General features: G+C 41.2%; 1 protein-coding gene across 1 annotated transcript in view; it reads left to right on the plus strand.

Annotated features, from left to right (window-relative positions):
* sorcs2 (sortilin-related VPS10 domain containing receptor 2) overlaps window positions 1-11,881 on the plus strand; it is a 1,194,681-nt gene extending 1,182,800 nt beyond the window's left edge. The window contains exons 24-27 of the mRNA XM_033609881.2: window positions 364-463; window positions 1,017-1,119; window positions 8,448-8,596; window positions 11,347-11,881. Of these exons, the coding sequence (XP_033465772.1) occupies window positions 364-463; window positions 1,017-1,119; window positions 8,448-8,596; window positions 11,347-11,411 (417 nt within the window). The 3' untranslated portion in view covers window positions 11,412-11,881. The remainder of the gene's footprint in view (window positions 1-363; window positions 464-1,016; window positions 1,120-8,447; window positions 8,597-11,346) is intronic.
* Window positions 11,882-17,309: the final 5,428 nt, after the last annotated feature.

Genomic DNA, 17,309 nt, shown 5'->3' on the forward strand with positions numbered 1-17,309 from the left:
GTCACATTCACCCATTCGCACACACATTCATACACTGGTTGCCGAAGCATAGATAGATAGATAGATAGATAGATAGATAGATAGATAGACAGATAGACAGATAGATAGATAGACAGATAGTCTATCTGTCTGCAGACAGACAGATAGACAGATAGATAGATAGAGGAAATAGGTGTCCACAGCCTGTACACATGTAAGAACAATCAAATCACAAAAAAAACATCACCACAAGGAACACAATACAGTGAGGGAGGGAGGGAGGGATGTAACACAATTTGAGGGTGTAGTTAGTTTATTTGCCTGCCCACACTGTTTTTTATTTTTTACAATATATTTCTTAATTTCATATTTCCCTATTCTCAGCGTATTCCAGCCATCATACAAGCCTTCAACAGCAACAATGTCAGCTTTGTGGTGCGAGGAGGTCTACAAGTGCTGGTGATGCTAACTGACCCAAATGCAGGTGCCGTATATTGAAATACTATTTGCATTACTTCCAATATAGTCTGCTTTCCAAAATGACAGTTGGTTTTTGTTTTTATTTTTAAGTGGTAATCGCATGTTATTGATTTATTTCCAAGGGCTAGGCCTAATTGCTAATGACTCATCAGCTACAGTAGCAGAAACTGGTGCATTCATGAACCATACACCTGCAGCATTCTGTATGGATGCAGGACATCAATACTCTTTAATTCTTGTGCCTTTTCCCTATTTCTGGTTTCCGAAGTAATCCAAATCTTATCCAGTTCAAATCTGTCTTTGCCTTACTGTGCTCTTTTATCCACCTAATCATCCTTGACTGAGTTTAAATGGCCTTGTCATGTATTGATATTGGCCCATTCAAGAAAAGCTTTCACTTCAGTTGGATATTTTCTTTCTGCCGCTTCTGCCCCTTCGCTCCTGCAGCCATTGGCTCAAGATTTATTCTTTTTCACTATACTTTCTGAATTTGTATCTCATAGCATCTTCTAAATCAAAAGGTTTTTTTTGTTTATATGTGTGTGTCATCACCTCAGGTTACCATGGAGCTGCTGGAGGTCTGGGTGTTTGGGCTCTAGCCGTCATTTTCCTGATCAGCATCATCACCACTGGCTCTTTCATCCTCTACAAGTTCAAAAGGTAAGCCAAGTCATGTTAAAGAGGTGTGGCAGTCAGCCCAGAAATATAAAGCTGGGATCCAATAGCACCTTCTCAGTTATTTTTAGACCAGTCTCTACAGCTGAGGCAACCTGGTCTCATTCCAAAGTCAACGAAACTTGGCACTTGGTCAGTGACCTCCGGTGGGGCCCAGCAGCGTCAGGGGGAAACATGGCAGGACAACAACAAAAGTTACAGTGGCTGCAGTCTGAGTAGGGCAGGCGGGAGTGGTGGTGGATGGGTCCAACAACCACAGACTTTCACCCAGGAGGCCAGTGCTTCCCATAATATTGTAAAGCCAAACCCAGTTCTTTTTTTCCTAAACACAACCATTGTGTGTGTTGGCAAAACATAACCACGCTCATTCATTGTTGAAGGAGAAAAATTTGTGGTGTTGTACAGATGTAGTGCATTTTTTTTGATAGAGACTTAGTCCATGACCAAATGTTGATATGTGACAAGGTCAGAGTGAAAATGTGTTGAAAACTTCTCTGTCTAACCAAAACTTGAAACAATAGTATTTTCCTCAGTCTCTGAGAATGAATTAAGTTATGTTGTTATTGGTGTCCATCCCTGATATGATGTTTTTTTCGGCGTATGATTCATTTGCAGCCCACCAAATTCTAATGACCACACCAATAGAGTGGTGCAGGAATGTGTCCTATCACCCAGAAATGACTTAGCATCTCGGCAATTACGGTTCCCTCCTCGCAACGTTAATGGATTTCTCAAATGTTTTTTTTGGTTAGATGGCTGAAATAAGGCCCAGCAGTGTCAGGGGGAAAACATGGCAGGACAACAACAAAAGTTACGGTGGCTGCAGTCCAACATTTGCGGCCCAACATTTGCAGAAAATCTGGCAGTATAAAAGGGGCTTATGTGAATGTGGTATGTGTTGAAAACGGTTTGGATTAGTGCAGAGGATGTTTAGTTGCATGCAGCATTAGCAAACCTAAACACTTAGTTTTGGCGAAGCCAACTAACCAATGACCTAACTGCAAACAATCACAACAATGACTCAGTAAACAGCATTAAATCATATTCAACAAATTAAAACTGTTGCTTAGCCTGTAAAGCTGTGATAAAGCTATGCCCAGTTGTTACATTATCGATCCTTGAATGGATGAAAGAAAGAGTCACTTTGTGGAGTGCTGCTTTTGTTAGTTGGCAGAAGGCTGGAAAGAGCTACGGTTCCAGAAACAGTCTTTGTTGTGTCCTTGTTCCAAAGATGGTGATCCGAGGAAGCCGGTCGCTCGTGGTCTTTGCAGAATTAGACGCTGGGGTGCTAACTGAACTTTGCTCTCCTTGTTGCTGGAAAGTTAGTTGCAAACCTTGTATTTGCATACTCTGGTTTTCAAGTTTTAACCGTGCTGTGGACATGCAGGTCATGGTCCAGGAAAAAGAGAGTCTGTGAGCAATTGTCCTCCCTTTAGTGGTTTGGGGTAATAGCCTCTGAGTTGGTCAGAGCCCAGGAGGAATCCCAACACCACTAGAAGAGATCCCAAAGCATTGAGGGGTGAGCCACTTATGGACAGCAAGAACCCTACTGTGTACATCAACAAACAGCTCAAAAGATGGAAACAAGAGATGGAAGAGGAAGTGAACAATAGTCCTGTACTACTGACTCTGTTCAGAAACTCTGTGGTAGAGGCCCTCCCTGCTCCAGTTCAAAGCAAACTAGAGGATGTGGTAGGATTGACATCCATGCCCCATAGACAATTCTGTGACCATGTGACACAGGTTGTTGAAAAATACAGAACTGAAAGCCAAAGAACAAGATATAGTCTTACAAAGGAAACTTGCACAACTACAGCTTGGTGAACTGCAAGGAAAAAACAAAGCAAAGACCCAGGCTAACATTGTGGATGAGGCCATAAATCAAGCAGCACAAATTGCTCCAGCCACACCTACACCAGTCACCAATGGGGTGCAGCCACCAGTGGCACAGATGTCTGCACCTCCTTCGCACCCAGCATTAGGGTTGGGTCAGTATGAGAAAAGAAAAAAACGGTCCGGTTTTTGTGGAAAAACTGCATCAAGTCGGTAATACCAGATTTTCGCCACTTGGGGGCGCAATTGACTCATTTAAAATAAAAAACAACCATAGGACAACAGAGTGACAATAACACTTTGTTTCTTTTATTCCTTACAAATAAATTTGCAGGTTTAGCTTACTCAGTCAGTGCAAACAAGGGTTGCCTCCTTCGTCTGGCTCAAAGCCAAAGTGTTGCCATATTGGCGCATTCTTTGATTTCTTCGAGACTAAATTGTCCGCCATTATCGACTCCCCGTCACTGTTAAACAAACTCCAGGCTACAGTAGAGGCCTCAGCGCATGCGCACTCGCACCCCCTAGCTCAGTCCCTGCCCCACCCCCACCCCCCTCTCTCTCCTGCTCATTGTGCGCTTGGCGAAGAGGCAGACACAGGTGCTCACAGACTCGGGCGTACTATAAGCGGAGCGGACTCCGCGAGGAATGTCCGCAGTCATTCGGGCTTCCATAGTCGAGCGCACTTCCGCGTTGTAGTTTCCTGTAAAAATGTCCATGAAAAATCCCCGCGATGTGAAAAAGACATGCTGAGCAGTCTTTTGTGTGACACTGGTGCGCGGAGCGGAGTCTGGTATTACTGAGAACCGACCCAACCCTACCCAGCATCAGTAGTTAACATCTTTCCACAACAGCAGTATCCTCCATGCCACTGGGCGTTGAGGCGTAGAACAGCTGATTCTGATGACTGCTCCGGTGCGACTAGCGACAGAGGGGGGGGTGAACTAAAAATTCCAATTCTAGTATCAGATGAAACTCCAGTCAATCTGTTGGGGTGAGACGCACTATGTAAACTAAAAATTAAAATCTGGTGCTCTCCCCAAGGGGTATACGTTGACAGCTCTGGGTTAGACCTAATGCTCTCACAATCCTAATGTGCAAAGGTTCATTGGTTGGGGAACATCACTGAATCAGTTTAGAAGTTTATTTACTTTATTAATCCCCCTGAGGAGAAATTCAATGTTTTCACTCTTGCTTGTCAATTACACACAGGTCCGAAAGACACACACATGCACAAACAGGACCTATACATGCACAAAGTGGAGAGATGTCAGAGTGAGGGGGCTGCTCTTGGTGAGGCGCCCCGAGCGGTTGGGGGGTTTGGTGCCTTGCTCAAGGGCACCTCGGCAGTGCCCAGGAGGTGAACTGGCACCTCTCCAGCCACCAGTCCACGCTCCATATTTTTGGTCTGGACGGGAACTTGAACAGGCGACCCTCCAGTTCCCAACCCAAGTCCCTATGGACTGAGCTACTGCCCCCCCCCCCCCCCCCCAGTGGCAACAGTATTCAAAAAATGGGAAAAATTTATTCGATCACAACCTCGAAAAGCCACCGAATTGATCTCTGACTATCACTGCACAATGTACTATGACACTTCAGGCAGTGAAGTCTTCGAATGAAAATGGGATGAAGCCACACAAGATGTAAAGGTTGACCTAAGCATGCAACACATTGTGATAGGCCAACAGGGAGCAGCTTTGAATTTGCAAACCAATCCGTTCATTTCTGAGTGGTATAATGTGTCTGAATCTGCACCACACATTACGTTGTTGGTGAATGAGAATTTTGAATCAAAAGCCTTGGGACAGATGATGCATATCGCATCCCAAGTTACCTGGGAGAACTGACAATCCACTGATCTTCGTATCACAAAATGGGGCTATGTTGAAGAGTTTTTGTGAAATAACCATGACGGCGAAACCTCAGGTGGTGGCAATTAACGAGTCATTTGCGAGGCAAAATTTTGAACAGAATGTGGAAAGTAAAAGCACATTGATGGAGGACATGGTGTCACACGGATGTGGGGCTGGTGAAGTCTGCTAATCCAGTGAAAACTAACTAAAACCTAATGTGAACCTACCAAATCACCCTCAGTATCCATTGAAACCAGAAGCTGAAGAAGGTATAAGTAAAACAATAGAGATGTTGTTGAAGGCAGGCATGTTGATTGAAACTAACAGTACGTGTAACATGCCAATTTGTTTGTTGTTGTTGTTGTTGTTGTTGTTGTTGAAGTTGTAAGCTGTGTTTTCAATAAACTACCCGCTAATGGCTGTGAACTGACCTCATGTCATCAAGTCGTTTTTTCAATAAATCCCAGCTCCTTGAGCTTTGTGACCAGCCCGGAGGTGAGCTGAAGCTGAAATCAGTGAACAGCAATCTCACATAGCTCCCTCTCCTTTCCAGGTGAGACAGAGTGGTATGGAGGATGTGTGCTATGGTGTCTTCTGTAGATCGATTGGGATGGTAGGCAAACTGTAGTGGGTCCAGTGTGCTGGTTAGTGAGAAGCAGATGTAATCCTTAATCCTCTTCAAAGAACTTAATCACTAAAGAGGTGAGAGCCACTGGGCGGTCAACATTCAGGCTAGGGCTGGGCGGTTTATCGATTTTTTACAATATATCAATATATTTTCAAGCAAGATATAGGTTTAGACAATATCATTTATATCGATATAGGGTCAAGTTATACATAACACAAGTCACATAACACATACAAGTGTGCATCTCTCCTCTCTCACACTCTCCACACAGCTCCACCCCCTCACTCACTCACAGTTTCTCCATCAACACTCAGACAGTCACAGAGCTGCTCCTGTTTTATCTGTCTGTTCATTAGTCTACAGTGCGACATCGGTCTATATTTTGCACAAGCTACACTAAATCAGTCTGTGAGATGAATGAAATTACCGCAGTAGCTCACATACAATACTATGGGCCTTTTCCTCTGTAACTTTTAGCCGCGTCCAGTCAAACGCCGATTTGTTTCTTCTCCGGATTAGGTCCAAAAGCCAGGCCGCCCGCACTCAAGTGGGTAGTGGTGGTATCTCGCTGGTTGGCTGCAGTGAACCCCTGACTGGCCAGTTTCTCCCCCTCAGACAAGCCAAGTGTGTTGTGAGACTCTACTCACCTCTGTCTTGCAGCAGACCAGAGAGAAAGGCGTTTTTAAAAGTCTCTTGTGTGTTCAGTTCTCAGTACATTTGTAGCTTCTAACTGAATCTCTGTGGTTTTGAGTTTAGTTTCTCTCCTGCATCCTGTTTTTACTTTACGTATCTGCTTTATTTTACTGTTTCATGTTCGCTATCCACCTTATTAGAATAAGTTGCTGCTTGAAAACTCAACATTTCCTTATTTTGCTGCTTAACGATAAAGATTTTTACATAAAAAAAATAACAGCGACTTTTAGTTTTAAGACTCTGTAGGAATTAAAATATGTTTATTACTGAATTCATTAGCGTCTTTTCTCCAATTAAGGCAAGTCTAATAATATGGCAGGGAGGAAGAGTAAAAGCAGAAACAGCCACAGTGAGATGTTGATGAAGAGCTGCAGACAACAGGCTCTTACTGCACCTCCGCAAACAGTTCACCTCCAACAGGTAAACATTTTTTACCTGCCCTGCTGTGGAAAAACACATGCAGCAAAAATAACAGGGAAGCCGTGGATCAGCTTGCAACCAACTTCGTGGATCAGCTTGCAACCAACTTCGTAGAAAATACCAGGATATGAATTTTTGTCCATATTGCCCAGCTCTAATTCAAGCAGGTTGGTTTTGCTTTCTTGGGCACAGGGAGTTCTTGAAACAAGTGGTCCATATTTCCAGACTGCAGTCCTAATTTGTAAACTGCAGTGCGTTTGTTTATGGCATCCCAGACGGTTCGGGTGAACCATAGTTTTTTATTGTGGAATGATTTAACTGGAGTTTTTGGTAAAGTTGCATCTGTAATTTACAGATTAAATCCACCACAGATCAAGTGAGGTCATTGATGTCATCAGTAGTTTTGATGGTGGTGTCCTGGAACTTGCTCCAGAACTGCATCATGTAGTGCAGACTGCAGGACGGCTTATTATTGGCCCGATCATTCCGGACCTCTCACATTAAAGGGGGCATGCATCAAGGTCTGTTTACACACTTTTATCTCAACAGGATGGCCGCGTGGTCGCTCTTGCTGAGCGGGGAAAGAGATTCTGCTCTGTAGCTGCCTCTGAAGGCTGTGATCCAGTGTCCTTATTCCCTAGTCCATATGTTGATGGAAGTCGGGCATAACTTTCTAAAGGCTTGCCTGATTGAAGTCTTCAGCAACAGTGAGCACAGCATCAGGATTTCTGGCCAGTGAGGAGTTTAGGTCTTTGCAGAGATCTGACAGGACAGCCTCTGTATTTGTTTGTTCTGGAATGTGGACCACTGTGATAATAAAAATGTATCATCTCACACTACAGCAGCAAAAAAGTATAGTTAGCATGCTATGTCTATTCTACATTTTATTGTTGAGGTGTGTAATAGGTGAGTATAGTTGGTCATAATGTATCAGTCAACCTGTAGTTTTTAGCTCTTCAAGAGCATCTGTAACACACTTGAACTTAAATATTATAAGTCATGTCATTAAAGGTCACATCTTTACTGTTTTATGAGTTGAGTTGATAAAGTGCATCAGAAAGCAATATGCGTGTTTATGAGTGTAGTCATAAGCATTATGAAAGCATTATAATTCTAACTAACTAACTAATTCTAACTAATATAAATGCCCTCATGAGGCATTATACATGTGGCCTCATTCCTGTAAGATTTATACTGTTAACTGATTTGGATTATGAAATAAATATGAACTCTATTATAATGTTGTTATGAATATGGGTAATGAGATATTATATAATTTTTTTTCTCAAATTATTGTTTCTTTAAAATATTTATATTTACATTTTTATTTATACACTATTCACATGAAGGTTTATTTCATAATTATGTATTTAATATTGAGCACTATGGCTATCAAACCTGCAAACAAATTAAAAGAAAAATTAGCTCCTTGACAAATCAAGATATTTAATCACATTGTTGCAAAAATCCTGTGAATCAAACATTTCCATATAGGTGGGTTGTTTGCAGCAAAGCCCACAGTGGCCTAATAAAATCAAATAATAAATGGATAGCTACATCTGTATGAACACTATAGCAAAAGCACAAATGGTTGACAAATTTCTATATTTTCTCACTATAGCAGCATATCACCTTACCTAGTAGACTGCATGAGACTTTACTGTCGCTGATTTATTATACAGTATATGGTACCTTGAGTAACTGCATGCTTTCTTTTCACATATCTAATGTAACAGCAGCACCTCTAAGTGTCCAGAGCACAAATGTCCACCAAATAGTCACTTGAATTAAAACATGCAGTGCAAAACTATGGCCCCATCTTACGAAAACAATAAATCTCACTGTCCTTGGCTTAGGACTGAAGATGCCTATCCACCACTGTTTTTTAGGAAGCTCCCGGGCAACCGCAATGTTTACGCCCAGATGCACAATGAGAAGGAGCAGGAGATGACCAGCCCTGTCAATCACAGCGAGGACACCCAGCACATCATTCAGGGGGAGGAGTTCATTGACGATGACCTGGACTCTCAGACTCTAGGTAACACAGGAGGTAGCCCTGCCTTCCGATCCCTTATAAGGACTACCACTAACCACTGCTACTAAAACCCAAGCTACTAACACCAGCAGCTAACATGCACCAAGGTACTGAAGGACCCTTTTCTATCCTTATCACTGGTATTTCTAAAGGCAAGAAACTCATATTCAAATCTTTATTTTTGCCTTCAGGATTGGTCGCAAGGCACTGTGTAGTCATCACCTACATTTGCAAGCACATTCAAATCATATCATAATAATATGCCATATCACATTATTGTGCAAATTGATGTAAACATGGACATGATGTCACTTTCTGGGGTTAAATTAAGTTAATATTTCCTTCATCGAGACAGCGGTTGGCAGCTTGGTTATAATTGGTACCAAATTAAAGATATTCTAGAAGGAGCACATAACTGTCAAATTTATCACAAATGATCAGACCTGCCAAAATTGATGCATTTTGACATCAAAGTATGCTGGTATATTTGCCTTTTTAAACTACTGAAAAAAGCTGGTGACACCTGCAAATTTAATTGCACATGTGCAATACTCAAGTCTCACAGCAAGACGCAACAGTGATGAGCCTGTTGTGATGCCTGCAACACCTTCCAAAAAAATTGGGACAGGGCCATGTTTACCACTGTGTGACATCACTTTTTCTTTTAACAACACTCAGTGAGCATTTGGGAGCTTAAGTTACTAATTGTTGAAGTTTTGAAAGTGAAATTCTGTCACATCCTCGCTTAATAGATGGCTTTAGTTGCAGTCCGGGGTCTTCATTGCTGTGTTTTGCACTTCATAATATGCCACACATGTTCAGTGGGAGACAGGTCTGGACGTGGAAAGGAGTGCAGGCAGGCCAGTATAGTACCTGTACTCTCACTACAAAATCACACCCTTGTAATATGTGCATAATTTGTCTCATTTTCTCACTGGAATAAGCAGGGGTTTCCCAGAAAAAGAAGTAATCTGGATATGGCACATGTTGCTCCAAAACCTGTATGTACCTTCCAGCATTCAACTTACACATCTGTGATAACAGACGTGTAAGTCACCCATGCAGTGGGCACTAACACACCCCTATACCATCACAGATGCTGGTTTTTGAACTTTTCACTTTTCCACTTTGTGTCAGTTCATCTTGGGCACAGAGAAGTCTGCAGTGTTTCAGAATATTGTTGATATATTGCATTCACTTTACATGATAAGGTATAAACTTGCATTTGAATGAAGCAATGAACTGCAGTGCAGGGCAGCCTGAGGGGGTCACAGGCATTCAGTATTGGTTTTCAGCCATGCCCCTTATGTTCAGAGATTTTTCCAGATTCTCTGTATCTTTTGATGTTTTTATGGATTGTAGATAATGAATGCCTAAATTCTTTGCAATTGTATGTTAATAAACGTTCTTAAACTGTTGGCCTGTTGGCCCACACAGTTTTTCACAAAATGATCACCCTTGCTTGTGACAAGTGAATCTTTTGAGGAGGCCACTTTTCCCCCAAACATGATACTTTAATCAGTTACCAATTAACCTATCTACCTTTGTAATATTACAAACAGGTGTTTTTTAAACATTCCACAACTTTCCCAGTCTTTTGTTGCCCCTTTCTCAACATGTTTGGCATGACATTTAATTCAGAATGAGTGTATATATACATAAAGAAAATACAATTTATGAGTTAAAACATTGTACTGTATTCAATCAAATACAGGTCACAACAGATTTGCAAATCATTGCATTCTGTTTTTATTTACATTTTATACAGCATCCCAACTCTTTTGGAATCGGGGTTGTATATGATATGGTATGATAGCTATGACATACCAGTGTAGTGGAAGGTTAACAGTGGTCACCACCTCTTCATCATGGTGATATTAACAATCATGATTAGCCGACCATTAAGAAATAAGAAAATGTATTAAGCAATATTTCTGAAAAATAAATGCATTCCTAGCATACCCATACATTGTTGTAAGTATTGTAATACTGCTGGGAGTGACACAAATTTTTTAAGTAAAATTTTTAAGTAGAATTTTAAAGTTATGGGTGGTTGCTCTCCATGATGTCAGTAACTAAAAATGAAAAGTTTCAGCCCTCTGGGCTTGAACCCCTGGTGATGGATTGATCACTCTGGTACAAATGCCAAGTATGTGTTGGTTCCAGCTTATCGTATGCAAGTATTCATCCTTTTTTATATCAACATAATATCTTCAGGCTTTGGACTATTGGTTGGACAAGCAAGACATTTGAAGATGACACTTTGATCCTTGAGTTCATAAAATGTTAGAAAATCGACTCAAGTACATCACAATTTCCCAGTGCTCAATCAAACAATTCACAAAATATGGAGTGGATTAATCCATTAGCACTAGCATGTGTACTTCAAGAATGCCTGCAAGAATAAATGACATAATACATATACCTGCTGAGGGTGTTAAACTATTCCATTTATTCACAGTTGATGACAGCAATTCCCCAGAAAAACAGCAACGTGCCAGCAAATGCAGGGAAGAAGACTGATAGCTAGAAAATATGGATGTAAACCAGTGGTGAAAGAAGTATTAAGTAAAACTACCAATGTGTAGAAATACTCTGTTACAGGTAACACTCCTGCATTCAAAACCATAGGCTGCTGAAGTACTCACTTTGCAGAAAAGTGACCATCTAATTGATTCATTTCCCTCCACAGTGTGTCATCATCAGCTCCTTTGTGTGTCTATGTCATGTTTCTTCCTCCCTTTTGTTGCCAGGTAACCATTCAGGTGTGGTCCTGAGCATCAACTCCAGAGAACTACACAGTTACCTGACCAGCTGATGGCTGCCATGACAACGCTAACAAGCTAGCCTAGTCTAGCTGGCTAACGAGCACAGGGACTCCACTCGGCCTTCCTCCTCTTACCTCTCCTTTTCCTTCTCCTCTTCCTTGGACACTTCACCTCCACATAGTCTCACCTCAACCCTTCACCTGCAGCCTGTGCAACGTTTTGTTTTTGGTGGTGGGTTGGGGAGGGGGGTGGGGCGCAATGAGGTTTTGATGGCATCACACTAAGAACACTCGCTCATCTTTGTTTTGAATGAAAAAAAAGGAAAAAAACATATGTGTATGTTGTCTCTCACTCGTAGATACTCAAAACCAGCAAGCATGACTCACTGCACTGGTTTCCAGACAGAGTTAAATCTTCTACTACCAAGAGGCAGTAGTTACTGAAGGTAGTGAGTGGCCAAGGGCAAGTGTGTTAAGATGATTTCCAAGTATTAAAAGGATCGTGCACCCAAAAATGAAAATTCAGCCATTATCTACTCACCCATATGCCGAGGGAGGCTCAGGTGAAGTTTTAGAGTCCTCACATCCCTTGCGGAGATGGGGCTAGCAACACAACTCCACCTAATGGCGGCTGGGTGCCCCAGATTAAAACGTCCAAAAAACACATAATTGAAACAACAGAATATCTCCATACTGCTTGTGCGTAGTGATCCAAGTGTCCTGAAATCCCGACATAAAAAGTTGTTTGGAAAAACGTCATTTAAACTCTATTTTTAGTCTCATTGTGGCCTGTAGTAGAGGCTGACATTTTTCGGGAGTCCCACGGGAGTAGGCAATAAACATCAAAACACAACATTAGATGTCATATTTGGGTTTATATTCAACTAAGGTAGGCATTGTGTGATCCATGTACTAATATATATATATATATATATATATATATATATGTATATATATATATATATATAGATAGATAGATAGATATATATTTTATTTTTTTTTATTTTTTATTTTTTTACTGTAACTGAAACACAACACGGGAGCTGGATGGGATGGGATTTTTTTTTCCTTTTTCATGGGATTGGGACGGGATGGGATTATTTTTGTGGGAGCGGGATGGGACGGGACTGAAAATCCACTCCCGTGTCACCCTCTAGCCTGTAGCTCTAACTGCTTCTGTGTACACCGATCTCACGTGTGCGCGCTTGCACGCAAGACCAGCGAAAGCACATGAACACACATGACGGCGGTGCTGATGTCTCACGGTCTCGCGCAAGCGCACACACGAACCGGGTCTACAGAGAGGCAGTTAGAGCTACAGGCCACATTGAGGCTAAAAATAGAGTTTAAATGGTGTTTTTCCAAACAACTTCAGGGGCTTCAGGACACTTGGATCACTACGGACGAGCAGTATGGAGATATTCTGTTGTTTCAGTTATGTGTTTTTTGGACGTTTTAATCTGGGGCGCCCAGCCTCCATTAGGTGGAGTTTTGTTGCTAGCCCCATCTCCGCAAGGGATGTGAGGACTCTAAAACTTCACCTGAGCCTCCCTCGGCATATGGTTGAGTAGATAATGGCTGAATTTTCATTTTTGGGTGCACTATCCCTTTAAGAGAAGTGGGCATTGAAGGTCTAGTGTGCAGGAGTTAGAAGCATCTAGTGGCAGTAATGGAATTTTATATTGATGGCTACAGATTATAATCTATAATCTCACTGCACTGGTTTCCAGAGAGAGTTAAATCTTCTACTATAGAGGTAGTAGTTACTGAAGGTAGTGAGCGGCCAAAGGCAGGTGCATAAAGCTAATTTCCAGGCATTAAGAGTAGTGTGCATTAAAGGTCTAGTGTGCAGGAGTTAGAGGCATCTTGTGGCAGTAATGGAATTTAATATCGATGCCTATAGATTATAATCTCCTGAAAATAAGAATTATGTCTTTGTTACCTTAGATGAGCTGTTGTAGTACACAACAGTAGTAGTAGTAGTAGTAGTAGTAATAGTAGTAGTACCCCCCCCCCCCCACACACACACACACACACACACAAAAAGAGGGCAGATGACATGTAAAAATGCAAACACAAGAGGGTAGTGTTGCACTATGTTCATTTCCCACTCACAGGTACATAGAGCACTCAGCTTCTTTGGAATATGGAATATACTGTGTATTCACAAAGCCTTGTTCTTTTTTTCAGACATACATACATTGTATTTTGGTTTATAATTTACACATTTACAGAAGTCGTTTGGCTTCATAGGAGCTCATCATCTGTCCCATGGTGCCTCAAACAGCAGACATAAATCTGCCCAGTGACATTGCCCATTGTCGAGGTAATTTATTTCTAATAACAGTACGCCCCTTTCTCTCCTCCTCCTCGTCCCAAAGCTGTCTGGGCTAGGGGTGAAAGTGGACTTGTTCCCCTGGAGATTAAGGTCACTGTCATGGAGGGAAAGTGTAGTTGATGTATTTTACTTTATCAGCCTATATTAGGCATAGCACGCAGTGGAATTGTGTGTCCTTAAAGGTTTGGTTTGTTATATGTAAATGTGTAAATACGAACAATCTCTACTTTGTACATATTACCTTTGACGTGTGTGAGTGTTTTACAATATTATCAAAATAGGAATTTGTTTCAGAGCAAATCTTCACAAAGTTTCCTGAATTTGAAAAATTCTCAGTGTTTCCAATTTCCTTAACCACATTGCCTGCTTCACATGAATTCATTCTTGATTCTTTAAATGTAATTTTATGAGCAATATCATTTTATGGTCTTCATTAGATAATGTCCTCATCTTACAAAGATGCTCACAACTGCACAGTGACAATTATGTATATGGATATTTTTGATACACTCAGTTCTAATTGGTATGTGTAAACACTGGTTATTGTTTCTGTTGCCTCTTGCTGAGTGTTTTTGTTTGTTTGATTGCTCTAATGATGTAAGCAATGTTGTCAACACACGCTGCACAGCAAATTAACAAGTCTGCAGAGTCTGAATCAAAAGGTCTTTGGATGAAAGGCCTTTAGAAACTACCAATGCAACCATAACCACTAAGATCATCCCTTGGTTTGCCTTGTATTTGATACAAACAGCAGCTCACATTTATGTGTTCTAATTTACACCTTAATTTAACTTTTGTACATATTCTTCTCATGTTCTTAGTTTTCTAGTGATGTGTCGTCACTTATCAGCGCCCCTCACCTTAACAAAGAGGAAAGTGGGGATTATGATATTCCAGTATAATAGTGGGGTTTCACAATTGATGGCACAACCATGTAATTTTGATCACACCATTTTTCTTTTATTCTCTTACTCTGCTGAGTTTGTGTGATCTTTTGACAATTGTGTGTCTTCATCAGGAAGCTTAGTACACTCAACCTGCATCCTGGAATAAATCACTCCTGTAACTTGCATGTATGTTGGTTTTATCAGACTGGTTTACATAGTGTCAACTTGAAACAGTACTTCTTTTTGAGTGTGTCTTTTTTGAGTGCAGTTAAGTGCCAGGTCTGCACTGGTACGTTATGCTTCCTGGACTCAGACTCAGACATTTGTCACGAACTTGCCCAGGGTTCAGACAAAAGGAAGGAGAATACACAGAGCGGTGGGTTGACACTGGACGTGGAAATGCCCTGATTTTTTAATTGTCGCGCAGCCAGCTGTCAGCAGCTGCCTGGCTATTCACATCAGAAGCGCATGTCTGAGGGAGGGGGCGGACTGAGCTGAGGACGGACTGATGGCACTCTGACGTATCGCGAGACCAGTTGACGGAGGCGAGATCCAACATGGCGACACGCTGTCACTAGAACAACACTGGTAAACTCCATAAAAACATCTGTCTTTAAAAACTTTCTACAAAACAATCAGATAAAAATACACACACATACCAGTCACTACCATAAACGCGGACCAAACCATTACCACAGTGGAAGAAATAATGGACTTGGAAGCCTTCATTGACCACTATTACCACAAACATACTATGGACCCGGGGTCCGTTTCACAAAGCAGGTTTAGTGAAAACTCTGAATCCGTTAACCCTGAAATGAGGGAAACTCTGGGTTTTCCGTTTCAGAAAGGGATGTAACTTAAACCCCTGCCCGTCAAATTCACCGTAAATTAATCACTGTTTACCATTGCTTATTACTGAATTCTCCTCAATTACGCTAATAGGTGGTTGCCTGCTCACCTGCTGGCCCTGCGATGCCCCCCTGGTTGAGCCGTATGTGCGCAGGGCTATTTTATGCCTAAATGGTCTGGTCATTGTTGTTCTTATCTAGTATTGTTTTTATTTGCACTATGGTCTCGCAACTGATTTAATATAATTTTAACTGTTTTTACTGGTGTTTTTTTTTTTTTTATTTCACCTCTTTATTTATTTGTTTTTATCTGCACTCACTTGCACTTTGAGATAGGCCAGTGCAATACCTGCAGTTCCCTTTGATTGTAACCTTACATACAAGGCAAATGGTTGCACTACTCTTGCACCAGTAGTCCGTAACTGCAACACACTCAGGGCCGAATTCACAAAGAATTAACCGCGGCCGCTGATAACACCTTGAATTGCACTTCACTTGCACCTGCAGTTTGCTCCGTCTTAACGTCCTATTTACAAAGGATATTTCGCTAATGATATACCAGCGCAAACACGCCCACAAAGTTTGGCAGCTGAGTGCAGTTTGGGTCAGGGTACCTTCAGGCAGTTCATTTTTTCGTTTTAAACCAAAAACAAAAAAACGGAAATACCGTGGTTTTCCTGTTTTTTCCTTTTTGTTTTAAAACGAAAAAACAAGAAAATGGAGCCGTTTTTCCGTTTTTGTTGTCAGAATCAAAAAACGAAAAATGACAAAACCAAATTCAAGTAACAGCCTGATTTTGGTTTTTTGCAGATTCATTTTTTCATTTATTGTTTTGGACAAAAAGTAGAACGGCGGTGACATCAGAGGCGGAAGTAACTTCAAAATAAAAGACAGGAAGATAAGATTGCCTATAAAACTTAGATATCCTATAAAACTTTCCCATGTTCCCGGCTGGCCTGGGAACGCCTCGGGGTTCCCTCGGAAGAGCTGACGGAGGTGGCTGGGGAGAGGACTGTCTGGGCTTCTTTGCTGAGGCTGCTGCCCCCGCGACCCGGACCCGGATAAGCGGAGGACAATAGAGACTTTCCCATGTATCTTTTATTTCCACTTACACCTGATGTTTTGCGCATTTTGAAAAGCTGCCTGTCATTGCTGTGAGGAACTTTTTATTCATAAAAATAGAAATAAAATGTTTGCAAATTTTATGGCTACAGTACAACTTGTTGTTCAACCATAGCGTTGCTGTTCAGAGGGAAATCGTCATGCATATTATTCCAATGAAAGACGTATAGGGATTCCCTCAAAGGTTGTGTTTTAATATTCATTCGCCGAATTGTTTGCAATAAAGTAATCGAGGACCACCCTACACTCCGTCCATAGCAGTCCAGTCTGGAGGGCCTCACTGCAAAGGGCAGTGATGAGGAAACTGCACCTCATTGGGAGGTTGACATAAAAAAGTTTAAATTAAAATAGGAAAGGTTATTAGAACGTGACATAGCAGCTCCTTCACTTGCCTTCATATGAACATTAAAGGTTCCTCATCACATTCAAATGTTCAATAGTAGCTAAGGTGTTTGTATTCATGTATTTATTAGTTTATTTGTGAGGGACATTGCAAGAAATACTAACAGGTTAAAATAATATGAATCAGATGTGTTGCATACAGTTAGGGCTGCCACTAACTTATATATTTAAAAAAAAATAATGGATTAATCATTGATTATTTTATTTGATTAATCAGATTCTGAAAAAAGGCACAGGATGTATTTTTGCATGACATTTCTATTGTCATAGTAGGTGATAAAACATTTTAAATAGCCTACATGTAATTAAAATGCTGCCCATCTCTGCCAACAATACATAGGCCTATGTG

This window comes from Epinephelus lanceolatus, chromosome 22, assembly GCF_041903045.1.
Source record: "Epinephelus lanceolatus isolate andai-2023 chromosome 22, ASM4190304v1, whole genome shotgun sequence".
Classification (NCBI taxonomy): Eukaryota; Metazoa; Chordata; class Actinopteri; order Perciformes; family Serranidae; genus Epinephelus; species Epinephelus lanceolatus.